Here is a 17,327-nt window from a genome sequence, read left to right as displayed (position 1 = left end):
AATACCTCCTTAAATAACCTGGTTGGAACTGGATCTAACATCCAAGTTGAAGGCTTAGATGAAGACAATAATTTTGCTAATTCAGAAAGTTCAACTGGATCAAAGCAGTCTAAACCCGGTTCAGATTCCATGACTACCTCAGGTACAATCGCGGATAGAGGAGTGCTTATGATGTTATTTTTAATAAGATCAATCTTATTTATAAAGAATCCCATAAAATCATTGCTGCTAAGAGCAGGTGGAATGGACAGGTTCAACAGAGCTATGGCTCTGGGTGAGTTTGGCAACTGTATTAAAAAGAAATCTAGGATTATTCTCATTCTCCTCTATTAATGAGGAGAAGTATGCTGCTCTTGCTTTACAAAGGGCTCCTCTTATACAGCAGTAAACCATTTTTCCAGACTAGGAAGGACTCCCGCAGGCCTGTGGAGCGATATTTTCTCTCCAGTTTCCTAGCATTTTGCTTCAAAGTACGCAGCTCTGCATTAAACCAAGGAGCCAGCTTTCTATTTTTAACGGTTTTCATTTTCAAAGGAGCTGCGTTGTCTAAGGCAATACGCAGAGAACTAGCAACCCCATCAACAAAATCATCAACCTGTGAAGGGGAATAAGCTATGCTTTAGCACTCTGCAGCACTGCTCAGCGACACAGAGGAGAAAGAAAGTGAAGCAGATTCTTTAAAATGTATAACTGCTCTATCTGATAAAGATCTACTAAAATGTAACCTTCTTTTGGAGGATGTGAAAATTTAAATAGCTTGAAGGAGTTGCCTCATTTATGCTCACATAATCCTCTTGCTGCAGCCAGGTTTCTGTAAGGCAACATCAGTCAATGAGAAATATGCTGCTCTTGCTTTACAAAGGCTCCCCTTAACAGCAGTAAACTATTTTTCCAGACTAGGAAGGATTCCCGTGAAGCGCCATTTTCTCCTTATCTTTTCTATTTTCATTAAAAGCATGTTTATACAGACGTGTGAGCAAATATTTGCAGGTTTGTGTAACAGAGCAGAGTGAGACTCACCTCGGGGCTCCTTGAATGGTGAACACTTTGTCTGCGTGTTGTTCTCTTAGTTTGGTCATAACTTCGTAGAGCTCCCTGCACACCTGGAAGGAGAAAAGAGATCCTTTCAGCTCTGATCATCTCCCTGCAAGGCCAGGAACAACAAATTCACTCACCATGGAGATTTCCCGATGAAACTTTGCCTCCAGGCTTGTTACACACTTAAAGGTGCTGATGTAGAAACCCACCCGTCTGCAGAGAAGGAAAAGGAACCATAGACTTAAACTGAGTAGATTGCACGATTCCCTTCACTTAAAGGAGAAGTTCGGTTTTTTACACTTTAAGCCCATTTTCTGTAGTGTCCAGGATGAAATCGAATGATCGACACCAAAAGTTTGACAATTGCTCCTGTCTCTGCTTTTTGGCTCATTTAGAATCCCCCCCTGGCTGCTTTAGAATGGCTAGCATAGAGCATGTCCGATAATGTCCTTAAAACAACCTTAAACGTTCTTTTTTTAAAATATGCTACTCACCGGGTCGTCAGCGCTGTTCAGTGACGTTCCAAAAAAAGTTTTGTGAAGAAAAAACGTTCCTGTAGTGTTTTATTTAGCATTTTGTAAATCCCATAGAGTTCTGTTGGAATAGTCAATATTCCCCTGCCACCGGAAACGGAAATGGGGCCTGTTTACACAGTTGTAGTCTTTTCGCTTCACTCTGTGTACTCCGACGTCGAGAATCAAGAATCCACCTTTCGTATTCCATTTTCAGAGTTTTTTAAAGTGTTTAACAGAGACGTTAGCACCTCGACGTCGGAGTACACAGAGTGAAGCGAAAAGACTACAACTGTGTAAACAGGCCCCATTTCCGTTTCCGGTGGCAGCGGAATATTGACTTTCCGCTTCTTTTTTTTATGTAAATTTGTTTACTGAAATGATCATTTGTTTTGGAACTTGTAAAAGTTTTGTAATGTTGCTTTGCACCTCCCGGCCACCTTACTATAAATAAACTGAACTGAACTGAATCTCAGGTCACTTTCCAGTTCACCAGATCATCCAGTCAGATTGATTCAAAGTTTTCTATCTAAGGAAAACCAGCTGATTGCATCGACTCATTGACTCTTCAGCAATCCCTCACACTAAGCATGCTTGTAGCTACTTGTAGATTTTCTACATATTACCCAGTCCTACCCAACACCCTATCACCCTGTCACCGTGTAACCCCTGATACCCTGTCATCCTGTCACCCTTACACCCTGTAATCCCTGACACCCTGTAACCCCTGACACCCTGTCATCCTTACACCCTGTAACCCCTGACACCCTGTAGCCCTGTCACCCTTACACCCTGTAATCCCTGACACCCTGTAGCCCTGTCACCCTTAAACCCTGTAACCCCTGACACCCTGTAGACCTGTCACCCTGACAACTTGTAATCCCTGTCACCGTTACACACTGTAATCCCTGACACCCTGTAGCCCTGTCACCCTTACACCCTGTAACCCCTGACACCCTGTAGCCCTGTCACCCTTACACACTGTAATCCCTGACACCCTGTAGCCCTGTCACCCTTACACCCTGTAATCCCTGACACCCTGTAACCCCTGACACCCTGTCATCCTGTCACCCTTACACCCTGAAACCCCTGACACCCTGTAGCCCTGTCACCCTTACACACTGTAATCCCTGACACCCTGTAGCCCTGTCACCCTGACACCCTGTAACCCCTGACACCCTGTCATCCTGTCACCCTTAAACCCTGTAATCCCTGACACCCTGTAGCCCTGTCACCCTTACACCCTGTAATCCCTGACACCCTGTAGCCCTGTCACCCTTACACCCTGTAATCCCTGACACCCTGTAGCCCTGTCACCCTTACACCCTGTAATCCCTGACACCCTGTCACACTGTAGACCTGTCACCCTGACAACTTGTAATCCCTGACACCCTGTCATCCTGTCACCCTTACACCCTGTAATCCCTGACACCCTGTAGCCCTGTCACCCTTACACCCTGTAATCCCTGACACCCTGTAGCCCTGTCACCCTTACACCCTGTAATCCCTGACACCCTGTCACACTGTAGACCTGTCACCCTTACACACTGTAATCCCTGACACCCTGTAGCCCTGTCACCCTTACACCCTGTAATACCTGACACCCTGTAGCCCTGTCACCCTTACACACTGTAATCCCTGACACCCTGTAGCCCTGTCACCCTTACACACTGTAATCCCTGACACCCTGTAGCCCTGTCACCCTTACACCCTGTAATCCCTGACACCCTGTAACCCCTTACACCCTGTAACCCCTTACAGACTGTAATCACTGAAACCCTGTAGCCCTGTAACCCCTTACATCCTGTAATCCCTGACACCCTGTAATCCCTGACACCCTGTAGCCCTGTCACCCTTACACCCTGTAATCCCTGACAGCGTGTAATCCCTGACACCCTGTAATCCCTTACACCCTGTAGCCCTGTCACCCTTACACCCTGTAATCCCTGACACCCTGTAGCCCTGTAATCACTGACACCCTGTAGCCCTGTCACCCTTACACCCTGTAACCCCTGACACCCTGTCACCCTTACACCCTGTAACCCCTGACACCCTGTAACCCCTGACACCCTGTCACCCTTATACACTGTAATCCCTGACACCCTGTAGCCCTGTCACCCTTACACACTGTAATTCCTGACACCCTGTAGCCCTGTCACCCTTACACCCTGTAACCCCTGACACCCTGTAGCCCTGTCACCCTTACACACTGTAATCCCTGACACCCTGTAGCCCTGTCACCCTTACACCCTGTAACCCCTGACACCCTGTCACCCTTACACCCTGTAATCCCTGACACCCTGTAGCCCTGTCACCCTTACACCCTGTAATCCCTGACACCCTGTAACCCCTTACACCCTGTAACCCCTTACAGACTGTAATCACTGAAACCCTGTAGCCCTGTAACCCCTGACACCCTGTAATCCCTGACACCCTGTAATCCCTGTAACCCCTGACACCCTGTCATCCTGTCACCCTTACACCCTGTAATCCCTGACACCCTGTAATCCCTTACACCCTGTAGCCCTGTCACCCTTACACCCTGTAATCCCTGACACCCTTACACACTGTAATCCCTGACACCCTGTAGCCCTGTCACCCTTACACCCTGTAACCCCTGACACCCTGTAACCCTTACACCCTGTAACCCCTGACACCCTGTAATCCCTGACACCCTGTAGCCCTGTCACCCTTACACCCTGTAACCCCTGACACCCTGTAACCCCTGACACCCTGTCACCCTTACACCCTGTAACCCCTGACACCCTGTAGCCCTGTCACCCTTACACCCTGTAATCCCTGACACCCTGTAGCCCTGTCACCCTTACACACTGTAATCCCTGACACCCTGTCACACTGTAGACCTGTCACCCTGACAACTTGTAACCCCTGACACCCTATCACCCTGTAACCCCTGACACCTGTCACCCTGTAGCCCTGTCACCCTTACACCCTGTAATCCCTGACACCCTGTCACACTGTGACCCCTCACACCCCATCACCCTGTAGCCCTGTCACCCTTACACCCTGTTATCCCTGACACCCTGTAACCCTGTGACCCCTCACACTCCATTACCCTGTAATCCCTGACACCCTGTAACCCCTCACACCCCATCACCCTGTAGCCCTGTCACCTTTACACCCTGTAATCCGTGACACCCTGTCACACTGTGACCCCTCACACCCCATCACCCTGTAGCCCTGTCACCCTTACACCCTGTTATCCCTGACACCCTGTAACCCTGTGACCCCTCACACTCCATTACCCTGTAATCCCTGACACCCTGTAACCCTGTAACCCCTCACACCCCATCACCCTGTAGCCCTGTCACCTTTACACCCTGTAATCCGTGACACCCTGTCACACTGTGACCCCTCACACCCCATCACCCTGTAGCCCTGTCACCCTTACACCCTGTAATCCCTGACACCCTGTAACCCTGAGATCCTGTAACCCTTGACCCCCATGTAACCCCTGAGACCCTGTAACCCTGTAACTTCTGACACCCTGTCACCCTGTCACTCATTTATCCAAGTCCTTTCCTGTTTTCTTCTGGAGTGGATCCAATCATCAGCTACTTCTTCAGTCTGGTCATGGATCCATGCACAGCTTCAGTCGGTTTGTGTTTGCCTCACTCACCGATCCCAGAGGGTTGGCAGCTCATCCTGCAGACCCACATTCAGCTCATCAAAGACTTTCTGAGCCTTTTTAAGCTCTTCCTCTGCCTGTGGGTTTCATAAAACAGAGTAAGGAATCTTCATGCCCTCGCCCCCTTCTAACCACGTTACTTCTGACTCACCTTCATAATCTTCCTGTCATTCTTCATCCCAGGTGCCTGCAAAGATTCCAGCTGATGACGAGCGCTGTCATAGTCGATGAGTTTCCGACTTCTTTTGGCCACACGAACCTGAAAGCATAAAGTGTCACGTTTCTCCGATTTTTCCCTTTCTCTCTGGTAAACAGACTTTCCTCACCTTTAGGTCGGGGAACTGCTGCAGGTATCCATCGAGGTTCAGCAGAGTCGAGTCGACCAATTTGTTATGAAAGTCTTCCCACAATGCATCACAGTCCTGCAAGGCACACAGAGCTAAGATCTGCTGACACGTTTGTGTTGCAAAGTTGCCCCCTTCATTGGTAAAACATAAAGCTCCTGGTGCACTTCACAGCTACATGGACAGTCAGATAAATCCCAGTTGATTCTAAAAACTAAATCCAAACACAGTCCAGGCTCCAGGGTTCATGCAATGCAGTGAAGCTGGGAATTTCCAGAAGGAATTAAAGCAGGTCTTCACAGAGACATGGCTGAACCCAGCAGAACCTGCTCCTCCACTGAGCTACGACATCTCAAGGATCATCTACAGCCTAAATGGTGCTATACTGGTGCTATACTGGTGCTATATTGGTGCTTTACTGGTGCTATACTGGTGCTTTCCCGGGGCTTTACTAGTGCTATACTGGTGCTGTACTGGTGCTTTACTGGTGCTATACTGGTGCTATATTGGTGCTTTACTGGTGCTTTACTAGTGCTGTACTGGTGCTTTACTTGAGCTTTACTGGTGCTATACTGGTGCTTCACTGGTGCATTACTAGTGCTATACTGTTGCTGTACTGGTGCTTTACTGGTGCTATACTGGTGCTATACTGGTCCTTTCCCGGGGCTTTACTAGTGCTATACTGGTGCTGTACTGGTGCTTTACTGGTGCTATACTGGTGCTATACTGGTGCTTTACTGGTGCTTTACTAGTGCTGTACTGGTGCTTTACTTGAGCTTTACTGGTGCTATACTGGTGCTTCACTGGTGCATTACTAGTGCTATACTGTTGCTGTACTGGTGCTTTACTGGTGCTATACTGGTGCTATACTGGTGTTATACTGGTGTTATACTGGTGCTTTACTTGAGATTTACTGGTACTATACTGGTGCTTTACTTGTGCTATACTGGTGCTATACTGGTGTTATACTGGTGTTATACTGGTGCTTTACTAGTGCTGTACTGGTGCTTTACTTGAGCTTTACTGGTGCTATACTGGTGCTTTACTGGTGCTTTACTGGTGCTATACTGGTGCTATACTGGTGTTATACTGGTGTCATACTGGTGCTTTACTTGAGATTTACTGGTACTATACTGGTGCTATACAGGTGCTATACTAGTGCTTTACTTGTGCTATACTGGTGCTATACTAGTGCTATACTGTTGCTGTACTGGTGCTTTACTGGTGCTATACTGGTGCTATACTGGTGCTTTCCCGGGGCTTTACTAGTGCTATACTGGTGCTGTACTGGTGCTTTACTGGTGCTATACTGGTGCTATACTGGTGCTTTACTGGTGCTTTACTAGTGCTGTACTGGTGCTTTACTTGAGCTTTACTGGTGCTATACTGGTGCTTCACTGGTGCATTACTAGTGCTATACTGTTGCTGTACTGGTGCTGTACTGGTGCTATACTGGTGCTATACTGGTGCTATACTAGTGCTATACTGTTGCTGTACTGGTGCTTTACTGGTGCTATACTGGTGCTATACTGGTGCTTTCCCGGGGCTTTACTAGTGCTATACTGGTGCTGTACTGGTGCTTTACTGGTGCTATACTGGTGCTATACTGGTGCTTTACTGGTGCTTTACTAGTGCTGTACTGGTGCTTTACTTGAGCTTTACTGGTGCTATACTGGTGCTTCACTGGTGCATTACTAGTGCTATACTGTTGCTGTACTGGTGCTTTACTGGTGCTATACTGGTGCTATACTGGTGTTATACTGGTGTTATACTGGTGTTATACTGGTGCTTTACTTGAGATTTACTGGTACTATACTGGTGCTTTACTTGTGCTATACTGGTGCTATACTGGTGTTATACTGGTGTTATACTGGTGCTTTACTAGTGCTGTACTGGTGCTTTACTTGAGCTTTACTGGTGCTATACTGGTGCTTTACTGGTGCTTTACTGGTGCTATACTGGTGCTATACTGGTGTTATACTGGTGTCATACTGGTGCTTTACTTGAGATTTACTGGTACTATACTGGTGCTATACAGGTGCTATACTAGTGCTTTACTTGTGCTATACTGGTGCTATACTGGTGTTATACTGGTGTTATACTGGTGCTTTACTTGTGCTATACTTGTGCTTTACTGGTGCTATACTGGTGTTATACTGGTGCTATACTAGTGTTTTACTTGTGCTATACTGGTGCTATACTGGTGTTATACTAGTGCTATACTGGTGCTTTACTTGTGCTATACTTGTGCTTTACTGGTGCTATTTATTTACTATATTTAGGAAAACATAAAAGGCATTAGTTAAAAGCAAAACCACAATCAGCCCCAGCATCAGTTTAATTAATAGAAAATTTAATCTTAAAAAATGTAGATGTATTTTGGAAAAAAAAAAAAAAAACAACCAGGGGAAAAAAACTGTTATTTCATGACGTGGAATAAATAAATAAGTGACACCATAACACCCCTATGAGCAGCTTTAAGTATACAGACGCCCATAAACCGCTAAAAGGCTAGACAGAAGCGCTTCCAGTTGAAGGCTACGCTGCGTAGCAACTAAATCCCTCCAGAGAAGTCTGCGCTCGCTGGAGTGAGTCAGACTGTGTTTTTCCTGCGATTCAGAAGGAGCTGAACTCAGTTTTTCCTCTTCCTGCGATTCAAACCGAGTGAACGCAGTGTATCCTAAAGAGCTAATCCCGCTCTGCTAACCACCGAACAACGGGGGCCCAGAGACACGGAGGTGCTACTACGAGTTGTGGCTACGTGCTAACAACCGTAGCTAAAAGGGAGATGTCCCATGCTAACGTGAGTTATAACATTGAACCCTCTTGTAAATTGCCTCTTATTGCTGCATCGGATTGATCCAAATCTCTCAGAGTGACTGTTGGACGAATGGACTGGACCAAAGAAGGGCCTGCAGAAACCGGGCCCAGCTGAAGGCCTTCACTCCACCAAACCAAACAGTCACTGCAAGGGAAGCAAGGGAAACGGAGCAAACCGGGGCAGCTGGGAACCATTTGCCTGACTGACCTTCCCAATGGTCACGATGTCGTCCTTCCCGTGCCAGTCTGGTTCATAGACCTCATGGAGAGACTGTGTCAGGTTGATGGACGCCTGCTGCATGCCTATGGGAACAAACAAACTGTTTTAACCTCATGGGAGAGAAGCTGTGAAGCATCTTGGAATGATGCTCCATGTAAACGTGGAGTCAGATTAAGCCTGAACGGTTCAGTTTGTCACCTTTGATGGCAGACATGTAGGCCTTCATCTCCCTCTGCAGCCGAGCACCTTCAGACTGACAGAAAATACAGCAGATTACAAACCGCTGGACTTCTGTTCAATAACACTGATAAGACCCCAGATGCAGCAAACCTTTCTGAATTCAGACCAAATCAAAGAGATAATGAATGAAACAGATGAACAGCAGGAAGAAGCATCCCTCACCTCTTGTCTCTTGAAGTTAATAACCACTTGTTCAAACTGCTCATCTTTGGTCTCATCAGCTTTTCCAAGTTTCTGAAGAACCTGAGAAAGAGTTTTTCTAGGTGAATAAGTTGCTTTAACAGTTTACAGGAGAAGAACATCTACAAACATTTCCCTTCGCTTGTTGAATTCATTTTTGGTTTCCAGCTATAATGAGTCATCTGGGACTCCCAATCTGTTGTTTAATATAAAACAGTTTAAGGAAGTCCGACTTGCACAAAGCATCCTATCCTAGAACCACGCAGAATCACCAGACCATTTCTAGAGTGAACCAGGGATTAGCCATGGCCCTGAGAGCAAAGGGGATGTAGATGTAGACTGACCACCATCATCATCATCATCATCATCATCATCATCATCATCATCATCATCATCATCATCACCATCATCATCATCATCATCATCATCATCATCATCATCATCATCACCACCACCACCACAGAGGAACAGTTGCTTTGGGAAACATGAAGCAGCTGCTGTTGATATTTGTTGTTTCAGTTAAGGACGATATGGACCAATAAAAATAAAATAAATTCAACTTTATTGATCTCTCATTGAAGAAATTCCCTCTCTGCATTTAACCTCTCCCCTTGGGGAGCAATAGGCTGCCATGGTGCGGCGCCCGGGGAGCAGTGTGGCGTTAAGGGTCTTGCTCAGGGACCCAGAGTGGCGGTCTGTGGGAGTGGGGCTCGAACTCGGAAGCTCTATGCCCTGACCACTAGGCTGCCCCTCCCCTCTCTCTGATTGATCCATTTGTTTTATTCCTGCAGGTCTGGGTCCAGCGCCCCCTGGATCTTTGATTTTTACCGCAGTGGAAGAAATGTCAGAAAATAATCCCTTGACCTTTGTGTGTCCGTTACCATGGTAATTCACCCGGCGCCCTCCTGTATTTGCAGGCCCCTGTAAATTTAAATGTTATAAAAACAAACTTTTTCTGCTGGTCACCTTATTGTAGTTGGTGGAAAGTGTTTATTCTAGATGTCTTAAAACATAAAGACGCTGGACTGGGACAGTTGGACGGTTCATGTCCTAAAGTGTCCCTTATTTTCAGGTACGTCATTGCGACCTTTAGGTTTGGGAAAGCAAACCTTCTTATCTGCTTTTGAAAAACGTCCTCAGTGGCTCTTTGATGCTTTGGATAGATGTTTGATATCTAGATTCAGGTCTATTATACTAACTTATTCATGTCAGTTTAATGGAAACACATTGAAAGTAGAACTTCATAGATCCTCACATTTTAAACTTTGGGAAGACTGGTTAGATACTTGTAGTCCTACGGTTTTTAGGGATATCGGCTGAACTCTGGTCGACATGTAGAAATAGGAGCCATGATTGGTTCCCTTCCACTGTGCTAAGAATTAATTTATCATTCAGCTCTTTAAAAGCGTTAAATAGAAGCTAATTAAACTATTAAAAACATTTTTTAGCCTGGATAAAGGCCCAGAATGAACCCTTTAGAGCCTCGTATTTCCAGCCTGTATCAGCGTCTTTCTTCTTTAGGAACCCTTCAGTTTCCACATCAGTCTCATTTCAAACTACCTTTGATGTGGCATTGGTTAATTATACTAACTGAGGACGTCCATCAGCACTGTCTATGTTTTAATTATCTACATCATAAATATTCCTTCCTCATCTCAATGAAAGACCTTTTAGATTTGAGGCGATTAATCTGTGACTAAACTCATTTCAGCAGGTTTCCCTCTTCTCCTTAAATCAATAAGACTCCAGACTTTCAGGGTTTAGGTTAACTAAACCCAGCCAGCAATGACCTAACTTACCAATAAAACTAACCTGTCCCTCCAAGCCATGACTGAACTAACCCGCCTCTAAAATCACTAACGCTTAAAGGAAAAATCACCAATGAATGAATTTAGCGCTAATCAGTAAAAAATAAAAACAATTTTTTTCTAAGGAAAACCAGAAAAAAAAGGAGAAAAGGTGAAAGAAGGAGGAGAATAAAAGGGAGATAATGATAAAAACATCCAAGAGCAAAGGCACCAAGGAGGGGCCAACCAAGCCACCGCAATGCCAGAGCCCCCGGAAGCCACAGGGAAGAGTCCACGAGCTCTGCCGGCAGCCAGCCGACCCGAAGTGCATCCTGCCATGGGCCCCAGGGATCCAAGGACCCAGGAACGCCCCACCCCCCGGCAGGGGTTCCAACCGGGGCTTGAATGTTGGATTGTTGCGTGTTGCTCTCAGGTGTAATTAAAACTGGAAGTACCAAAAGGAGGTGTCCAACAAAACCCACCCCCCCCCTCCGGGAGATAGGCATTGCCAGCTCACCCCCCCATTCGACAACCTAGAACACTCAAAGTCTAAATGCAAGAGGGGGTGGGGGGAGCCGACCATGGTGAGGCCCATGAAATTACCCCCCCACCAGTCGCACTACCATAGCCCGGGGGCCAGGGACCGGCAGCAGGGCCCACAAGCCAGCCGGCCACAGGGCTGAGACCATTACCACCCAAACTAACCCCACCCCGAAACCCCACCCTATCCTGTCCATCCAAAAAAAAGGGAGACAACTTGACCAGCCAGCCCGCATGCACCATGCAGAGCCCCCACCCTGGACGGAGCTCCCACCAGGGGACGGCACGGACCAGGACCGATACAGGGAGCCAAACCCGAAGCCCTTCTAATATCCTCATCCCTCCACGACCAACCCCCACCCCCCGAGCAGAGATGTGATTCCCCCCCACATTAACTTTCAAACAACTCACCACACAAGAGACAAAAGACATCCAGGCCGACCCATTCCCACTCCCCCTCCCTCCCCTTTCCCCAACAGCAGAGTCTGCCATCTGCCATAAGGTATTAGTGCCCCTCTAACCCCTCACCCCCTGCCCAATAGGCCCCCCAGCACAACAAGGGGCCATGGCAGGGCCTGACAGGCGGGCGTACACCGGCCCAGACTCCAACCAGCACTCCATACAGAACCCAAACCCCCAACGGCCCTCCAGGGCACGTGCCTGACGGCAATGCGCCCCAGGGACCCCAGACTCCCGGACCCACCCAACAGCAGCACAGCTACCAGACCAGTAGCCCACGTCCGCCACCACAGAACCCCGCCGAGAGCACCGCAAGCGGCCACCATAGGACGCCCCAAGGCGTCACAAGCCCTGCCCCGATTGGGGTAACAGACCCCGGGGCCAGACCCACCAAGCACCCCACTCTGAGCACCTCTCAGTGCCCCCAAGGACCCCCAAACCAGCCCCCGCTCCCCGTAGGATGCACTTCACAGCCCCCCACTACACTAAGTGATGGAGCCGATCAAGGGAGCCCAGAGAGATCGGTCTGATGGGGATGCAGATGCTGTCTCAAGATTAATATGATCCAACAACAGATCTCTGTACTGATTGATGTTGAGTTTATCCTTACTTTTCCAATTCATGAGGATAGTTTTCTTTGCAATACATAATGCAGTGAATGCCAAGCAAACCAATTCTTTCCCATAGAGCCTCCCTCAAAGTCACCCAGCAAGCAAACTGAAGGGGAAATTGGGATTTTACAACCCAGGCACAGTGATAGATCCGTACATACCTGAACCCAGAACCTCTGCACCGGCGTGCATAACCATAACGGATGAAAATAATTATCACGTTAATTGCCTGTGCACTGTGGACAGATGTTAGATTGCGGAAAACCCATCTTGAATAATCTTTGACCTGTATAGTGCACTCTGTGGAGGATTTTGGATTGTATTAATTGTAAATTGGGGTTTCTAGTCATGTTAAAAGTTCTTAGACATATCTGAGCCCAGATGTTTTGTTCACATCTGGCTGATAAATCCTCCTCCCATTTAGTAATAGGAAGAGATATTGGATCATCCAGCTTAGTCAGTGTCCTTTTTGGGTCGGGTTAACTCTAGAAACTCTGATATTTTAGTTGGAATTATTAAACCTCCATCAATATGCTTAAATTTATTTCTAATTATAGCTTTGATTTGCTCATATTCTAAGAATTTATTTTTGTTAATGCCATATTGCAAATTTAATCTAGCGAATGTGATAAACTCCGTACCTTCAAACAAATGATCCAGATAGTTAATACCTTTATTCTTCCAGTACGGAAAGTTTATCACATTATTGTTTTGTAGAATGTCAGGGTTATTCCAGATGGGTGTACGGCTGCACGGGATAAGTGATGACTTCGTTATTTTTAGAAATTCCCACCATGCTGTCAGGGAAGAGCTGATGTTAATATTTTTAAAACATGGGTGCCGTTTGATCTTAGAGCTAATAAACGGTAAATCTGAAATTATGATATTACTGCATATTTCCTGTTCTGTGTCTATCCAGGGCTCATCTAAGGGATTATGTTTTATCCATTTAGAGAAAAAAATTATAATTTTCGCCACGATCACTGAGTCTGGGAGCGGCCATTTTTGCCCATATATAGTAGCCCCTCCCTCCTGCCATCTTCCAGCAGTGACGTCACGGTGCGGTAAGCCTAGCGCCATTCTCCCCGCTTTCCAAGCTAAATCAATGGGAACTACTAGACACATCTGCAATCAACAACAATTATTGAAGATTTCCAGAGGACTTCACCATTGAAATTCACCAGAGCTATAGTGAAACTGACAATGCCCACGTGCATGGCAGCTGGATGCTGGAATACATCGGGTAAAAGTGAAAAAAAGAGTTATTCCACCTTTCTGATTCCTGATCCTCCACGGACGGGTTGGTCGTTGGATCGCCAACTTGAAGAGGGAGGATTTGCCATCGAACTTCTGGCCAGAGAAAAAACCCGTAATATGTAGCCAACATTTGGAAGAAGAATGTTTTCAAGATGACTTGGATAATAGCGCGTTGTGACAAACACCAGATACAGCACTGGGACTTGATCAACAGCCGATACCGCACCGTGACAATGTCACTAACCAGTAGGTGGCAGTAGTGTTCTTTGTGGATTTAACCCTCCTGGGTCAGTCAGGAGTGAAATAAACATTCTCATCTGTGTGGCTCCACGCCATGACGCATCATCAGGGGTCCTGGGCGTGGACAGGACTCTGAGACAGGAAGTCAGTCTGCTGACCTTTAACCCCACCCAGCAGCACAGAGCAGGTGGACCGGATCCAGTCTCTGCTCCACTTCCAGAACCCCTTCAGCAGGCGGTGGGGAGCCTCCTTCATTCACCTCCACTCCCCATCAGAACCTCTGCAGGAGGAGAACTCCCCCTGGTCTAATACATGACCTTTGAACTCTGGCTCCTGAACCCCTCCCCATCAGAACCCCTGCAGGAGGAGAACTCCCCCTGGTCTAAGACATGACCTTTGAACTCTGGCTCCTGAACCCCTCCCCATCAGGACCATTGCAGGAGGAGAACTCCCCCTGGTCTAAGACATGACCTTTGAACTCTGGCTCCTGAACCCCTCCCCATCAGGACCTCTGCAGGAGGAGAACTCCCCCTGGTCTAAGACATGACCTTTGAACTCTGGCTCCTGAACCCCTCCCCATCAGGACCCCTGCAGGAGGAGAACTCCCCTGGTCTAAGACATGACCTTTGAACTCTGGCTCCTGAACCCCTCCCCATCAGAACCCCTGCAGGAGGAGAACTCCCCCTGCTCTAAGACATGACCTTTGAACTCTGGCTCCTGAACCACTCCCCATCAGAACCTCTGCAGGAGGAGAACCCCCCCTGGTCTAAGACATGACCTTTGAACTCTGGCTCCTGAACCCCTCCCCATCAGGACCCCTGCAGGAGGAGAACTCCCCTGGTCTAAGACATGACCTTTGAACTCTGGCTCCTGAACCACTCCCCATCAGAACCTCTGCAGGAGGAGAACCCCCCCTGGTCTAAGACATGACCTTTGAACTCTGGCTCCTGAACCCCTCCCCATCAGAACCTCTGCAGGAGGAGAACTCCCCCTGCTCTAAGACATGACCTTTGAACTCTGGCTCCTGAACCACTCCCCATCAGAACCTCTGCAGGAGGAGAACTCCCCCCTGCTCTAAGACATGACCTTTGAACTCTGGCTCCTGAACCCCTCCCCATCAGAACCTCTGCAGGAGGAGAACTCCCCCTGGTCTAAGACATGACCTTTGAACTCTGGCTCCTGAACCCCTCCCCATCAGAACCCCTGCAGGAGGAGAACTCCCCCTGGTCTAAGACATGACCTTTGAACTCTGGCTCCTGAACCACTCCCCATCAGAACCTCTGCAGGAGGAGAACTCCCCCTGGTCTAAGACATGACCTTTGAACTCTGGCTCCTGAACCCCTCCCCATCAGAACCTCTGCAGGAGGAGAACTCCCCCTGGTCTAAGACATGACCTTTGAACTCTGGCTCCTGAACCCCTCCCCATCAGAACCTCTGCAGGAGGAGAACTCCCCCTGGTCTAAGACATGACCTTTGAACTCTGGCTCCTGAACCCCTCCCCATCAGACCTCTGCAGGAGGAGAACCCCCCCTGGTCTAAGACATGACCTTTGAACTCTGGCTCCTGAACCCCTCCCCATCAGAACCTCTGCAGGAGGAGAACCCCCCCTGGTCTAAGACATGACCTTTGAACTCTGGCTCCTGAACCCCTCCCCATCAGGACCTCTGCAGGAGGAGAACTCCCCCTGGTCTAAGACATGACCTTTGAACTCTGGCTCCTGAACCCCTCCCCATCAGAACCTCTGCAGGAGGAGAACTCCCCCTGGTCTAAGACATGACCTTTGAACTCTGGCTCCTGAACCCCTCCCCATCAGAACCTCTGCAGGAGGAGAACTCCCCCTGGTCTAAGACATGACCTTTGAACTCTGGCTCCTGAACCCCTCCCCATCAGAACCTCTGCAGGAGGAGAACCCCCCCTGGTTTAAGAGATGACCTTTGAACTCTGGCTCCTGAACCACTCCCCATCAGAACCTCTGCAGGAGGAGAACCCCCCCTGGTCTAAGACATGACCTTTGAACTCTGGCTCCTGAAGGGGAACCGGATCAGCCAATCAGAACGCAGCAGGCTGAGCGTCAGCCTCTAACAGAAAAACAGAGATCCGTCTGCAGTGACGTCACCATCCCAATCTAATTAGTCACTCAGAAACGTCACTCAGCATTAATCCTCCAATCTAACGCCTCTGGGTGGCTTTTCCCTCCACTTCCTGTTTTTATTATTTATCACTTTATTTCATTAACCGCGCTGACGTCATGCTGTCTGATAAAATACCAGAATCCAATGTTTGGTTTATTCTGACAGCAGCAGCCGCGGAGGATGCAGGCCTCCCTCCCTCCCTCCATCCTCCTCCTCCTCCATGGATCCTGGATCCCGCTCCACATCCGTCCGAACCCGAACCTGCAGCCGAACCTGCAGCCGAGCCGGCGGGTCCTACCTTCTCCTGTGCGCGGTTCAGCCGTTTCTGCACGTTCTTCGCAAAGATCCCAGTTTTAATTTCCGCCATGATGCCTGCAGAGGACGGAGGATTACCGGGAGGGGAGGGGGCGCGTGCAGGGGGCGTGTCTGAGGGACATCCAGCAGCTGATTGGTTCTTCCTCCTAAAGCTGCAGCAGTTCTGTCCTGATGATGTGAAGCTTTTCTCTCATTCATTCATGGGTCACACCGGCAGGGGGCGCTAGAGCACCACTGAGGAACAGGGTTACCATGGGATTCCTCCCAGTCTGACCAGTTTAACCAGTCAAAAACGGAAACTACCTCTGTTTTGCCATTGAAAATCAAAAGCAACAATAAAATAAAAAAGAATCAGGGAAATCGAAAAACGAGACGTTTTTTTTTTTCCACTTAGTTTTTCTGTTTTTTCATTTCTAAATTTACAAAAACGGAAAAACGGCTTTGATTTCCGTTTTTCCGTTTTTGTCAATTTAGAAACGAAATGTCTAGGTAATGTCTAGGTAGGATGGAGGTTGAGATGAAAACATGTTGCTTTTAAATGTAACAACAAAGATTGTAAAATGTGAAAACCTGAGGGTTATGCGTAATGACGTAGCTACCCACTGCATGCTGCGGCACTGAGTGACGTCCCGTTCAGATTATGAAAATAATTAATCTGACCAGCTGCCACATCACCTCTTCTCCATAGAGAAGGTTCACATGTGCAACTTACAGATGAACTTTTAATCAGCTGAATGATTCAAATAAATCATCTTAAAGAACTTGAAGAAGTTCCTTGCTTTGTTGATTCTTCACTGTGGTTTGGAGAGGAGTGACGTCATCTTTAATCTTTTCTGGAATATCAGCTCAGGGTTCCAGCAGAGGATCCTCAGCACAGAACCAGCTTTCTGGATCGGTTTGTTCAGCAAATAAGCAAGGATTGCACTTTCTATAACAGAATTAGAAGCAACAGGCAGAGCAGCTCATCTATTGGTTAGATCGGA

General features: G+C 47.8%; 1 protein-coding gene across 1 annotated transcript in view; it reads right to left on the bottom strand.

Annotated features, from left to right (window-relative positions):
* The window catches only part of amph (amphiphysin), a 48,264-nt gene extending 31,781 nt beyond the window's left edge, over positions 1-16,483 (bottom strand). The window contains exons 1-9 of the mRNA XM_038279009.1: positions 16,328-16,483; positions 8,986-9,066; positions 8,782-8,836; positions 8,572-8,666; positions 5,526-5,621; positions 5,351-5,458; positions 5,191-5,276; positions 1,176-1,251; positions 1,021-1,103 (exon numbers count right to left, since the gene is read on the bottom strand). Coding sequence (XP_038134937.1) covers positions 1,021-1,103; positions 1,176-1,251; positions 5,191-5,276; positions 5,351-5,458; positions 5,526-5,621; positions 8,572-8,666; positions 8,782-8,836; positions 8,986-9,066; positions 16,328-16,396 — 749 coding nt within the window. The 5' untranslated portion in view covers positions 16,397-16,483. The remainder of the gene's footprint in view (positions 1-1,020; positions 1,104-1,175; positions 1,252-5,190; positions 5,277-5,350; positions 5,459-5,525; positions 5,622-8,571; positions 8,667-8,781; positions 8,837-8,985; positions 9,067-16,327) is intronic.
* Between the last annotated feature and the right edge of the window lie 844 nt (positions 16,484-17,327).

This window comes from Cyprinodon tularosa, unplaced genomic scaffold (genome assembly GCF_016077235.1).
Source record: "Cyprinodon tularosa strain WSP-4 unplaced genomic scaffold, ASM1607723v1 ctg1464, whole genome shotgun sequence".
Lineage (NCBI taxonomy): Eukaryota > Metazoa > Chordata > Actinopteri > Cyprinodontiformes > Cyprinodontidae > Cyprinodon > Cyprinodon tularosa.
This window is presented reverse-complemented; position numbering and strand designations above follow the sequence as displayed.